This window comes from Brassica oleracea, chromosome C2 (genome assembly GCF_000695525.1).
Source record: "Brassica oleracea var. oleracea cultivar TO1000 chromosome C2, BOL, whole genome shotgun sequence".
Taxonomy (NCBI): Eukaryota; Viridiplantae; Streptophyta; class Magnoliopsida; order Brassicales; family Brassicaceae; genus Brassica; species Brassica oleracea.
In genome coordinates this window covers 47,818,128-47,821,007 of record NC_027749.1, presented here as the reverse complement: position 1 = coordinate 47,821,007, position 2,880 = coordinate 47,818,128, and the positions used below count along the sequence as shown (strand labels likewise).

At 36.1% G+C, this 2,880-nt stretch overlaps 1 protein-coding gene and 1 long non-coding RNA gene across 2 annotated transcripts; both read left to right on the top strand.

Annotated features, from left to right (window-relative positions):
• Positions 1-679: 679 nt before the first annotated feature.
• LOC106326631 lies at positions 680-1,235 on the top strand. Its single transcript, XR_001267289.1, has 3 exons — positions 680-804; positions 900-1,019; positions 1,109-1,235. It is a non-coding gene; the product is annotated as an uncharacterized LOC106326631 (long non-coding RNA).
• Positions 1,236-1,535: 300 nt separating this feature from the next.
• LOC106324451 (protein SENSITIVITY TO RED LIGHT REDUCED 1-like) lies at positions 1,536-2,003 on the top strand. Its single transcript, XM_013762414.1, has one exon. The coding sequence runs from the start codon at positions 1,536-1,538 to the stop codon at positions 2,001-2,003; it is 468 nt and encodes a 155-aa protein (XP_013617868.1).
• The last annotated feature ends 877 nt before the right edge of the window (positions 2,004-2,880 follow it).

The following is a 2,880-nucleotide window of genomic DNA, read 5'->3' as shown; positions in this document are numbered from 1 at the left end:
AACAAAAGAAATCTATTACTAGTATCAATGAATGCACATATCATGTGATGTCCAAAAAAACTTCAATTATTGTAGTCGCGTCTAGTTCAGTTAAGAAAAAAATATTTATTAAATAATAAATAAATCATTAATTTTCGTTTGGACGTAAAAATCAAACATCATAAAAAATATGAATAGTTAGATCTAATAACTGTAAATGACTAATTTCAGATCTAATATAGGTAGTTTTATTTTCGATGATAGTGTAAGATAAGAAAATCATATTCTTTTGTTTTGCTAAGAAAAATATATAACATTATCGTTAGCTGTTTAGGCAAGATAGTAAATTATATTAAATTTTAATGTTATTAATATATTTAACATTTTGGCCTTTTGGTTTGGTTAAGTTTTAAATAGAATCAAACCAAACATTTTGGGTTGCTAAAAAATAACCAAATAGTTGGGACAATTTGGTTTTGATTTGGTTTGAAATTTGCCTCTTTTTTTTTTCTTTTTTGCCAAACTCAAAACATTATAGTATTAAATGAAGCAAAGCGATGCTTAAGGTTTAGTCACCCGCTCAAAAATAGTTGTAATGAAGACAAGTCTGGCTATTAAAACAAATTATAGGCCCAAACGTTTTGTGTATATATATGAATGTAGCTAGGGTTTCCGACTTGCTCAGTTTGTTTAGGAGGCAGGGTTAATCATGGGAAAGACTCGGGGCATGGGAACAGGGCGTTGTAGACCCATAGGGTTACCACGTCCTCGCCGTTCTCTATTCCGACCTCTCTCAGTCGGAGAAAGATGCTTACAACGAAAGAGGTGTCCGTTAATTTTTGATACTTATTAATTAATTAATTAATTAGCAGTATACATATAGATCTATATGAATGGTGATGGTTCTTGTTGCCGCCCAGATTGGCCGCGCTGCGTCGCACGAAGAATACACTAGGCTCTCAAGTCTCGTTGCCTATCAAATCAGATAAGAGTCTGAAGAGAACTGATCAGACCACTTTGTCTCCGGAACTGATATTCAGGTTATATAATCTACTTATTTTTGTTTTTGTTTTTGTTTGGTCGGGAAATTTATTAGTTTGATTATTAATCACGACAACTTATATAACAGGGAAAGTTGTCGTCTGATGTTGTTGCTAGCACCTCGAAGCCTCAGACGTCATCATCAAGGTTGTCCTATTTGTAATTTTGATTATTCTCTCTATAATTAAGCAGTAGCTAGGTGGTATTTGTTGTTAACATTAGCCCTGTTCTTTTTGTAGACGCGGCGGCAGCGTCCGGCGTCTTAAAAAATACACTTGATCGTGAATGAATCCTTCATTTAACTGTCTATAGAATAAGACGCTAACAACATGACCACTTAAAATTAACGGAGATTTGTGACGCTGTAAAATCCGGCGTCAGAAAAAATGGAGGATGCGGTGGTTATTTATAAAACGTAGCGACACCAATTAAATGAGGATGGCGTTAAAAAACTGTTTCCTTTGTATTTTCGTTTTCTTTAACGCGGACGCTGTCGCTGCGTCTATGAAAAGAACATGGCTATTGTAAGTAGTAATAGTGAGTGGACAGAAGAAAGACATGAAACAACGAAACCAAAACGTAAAGGTCAAGAAAAAGAAGGGCATGATCTTGAAATCGATCATCAGAGGGAAGAGAGACTGAAACAACAAATGGAAATCTCTATGAAGAAAATCGAGAGCTCGGAGTTTTACATTCACATCATGTCAGGCTCTGAAACACAGCTGCAGATGGTGATTTACGGTATAGGCAGCATTGAGTCTCGTCAAAAACCAAGGTTTCAAATGAGCATTGCAATCTTGATGAAGAGAGAGTTTGATTGGGTTGGCAACAACATTGAAGTATTTGATCCACTCCTCTCCGGAACAGAATCTCGTGTCATAACATTTCTTGGATGCACGGTTCTGTCTGTAAACGAGGAAGCTCGCAGGGAAGTTTTAAAGCCAACTCTTTTCTTTATGGGGATCGAATCCACAAGGAGCTAGAGAACCTATTAAATCTAGTCAAAGTATTAATTCTAAGTGTTTGTTGTTTTATGGTTTAAAAGTAAATAACAATCCTAATTGAGCAAGTCTATTGCTCGACTAACAAGATGATTGGGGGTGTAACTTATTGAAAGATATTAGATGCAGGGTTTCCATTCAGGTGTTGGAGATTATAATCCTATAGATGCCTAACAGTTGCATGCATGATATATTAAAGCTCAACTCCTTAATCACAATGATCAGCGATGACAATGTTTCACTGGTTAACTAACTAGATCTTGGATCTCAACTGTCGTGTTTTGATCACAGGAAAGTGTCGATCGATGATCCTATAGGGATATTGATCGATACACCTTTCGCAATATCGTTCGATTGTCAGAAGACAATATCGATCGATGCTTCTAGCTAAGCCCTAGGCGCAGGTTGATAATGCTCACTAGTCTCCTAGATCAGCGGTTAGCATCTCTCTAGCAGTCCTAGCATGACATATTAGATTCAGGACAGGATGGTCAAGGATGCTTGACTCATGCTAATTCCTAGGTTCATGTTCTAGTTAGCAAGGCTAAAACAAGCATTAATGAACAATCAATCAATGAATATCACAACTTAGCAAATCTATAGTTGGGGCTAATCCCTTTAACCTATTTGAACCCTGAATCTAACAAGTGAACTACTCAGACATAGCTAAGCAATTCATGACACAAAATATAGATAAAAACTGCATAGAATAGAATAGATGAATCAATGGAGTTCCAATCACAAATCTCTCTATGATTTTCTCTCCTAAAACTCTCTGCTGAAAATAAGAATACAATGGTGGCCAAAAGCTCTCTTGCCTCCTAACACTTAGGCAAGTATATAACTATTAGGTTAAAAA

Excerpts from the sequence above, each read along its gene's own strand:
- LOC106324451 (XM_013762414.1), top strand. The coding sequence starts at position 1,536 with ATGGCTATTGTAAGTAGTAATAGTGAGTGGACAGAAGAAAGACATGAA.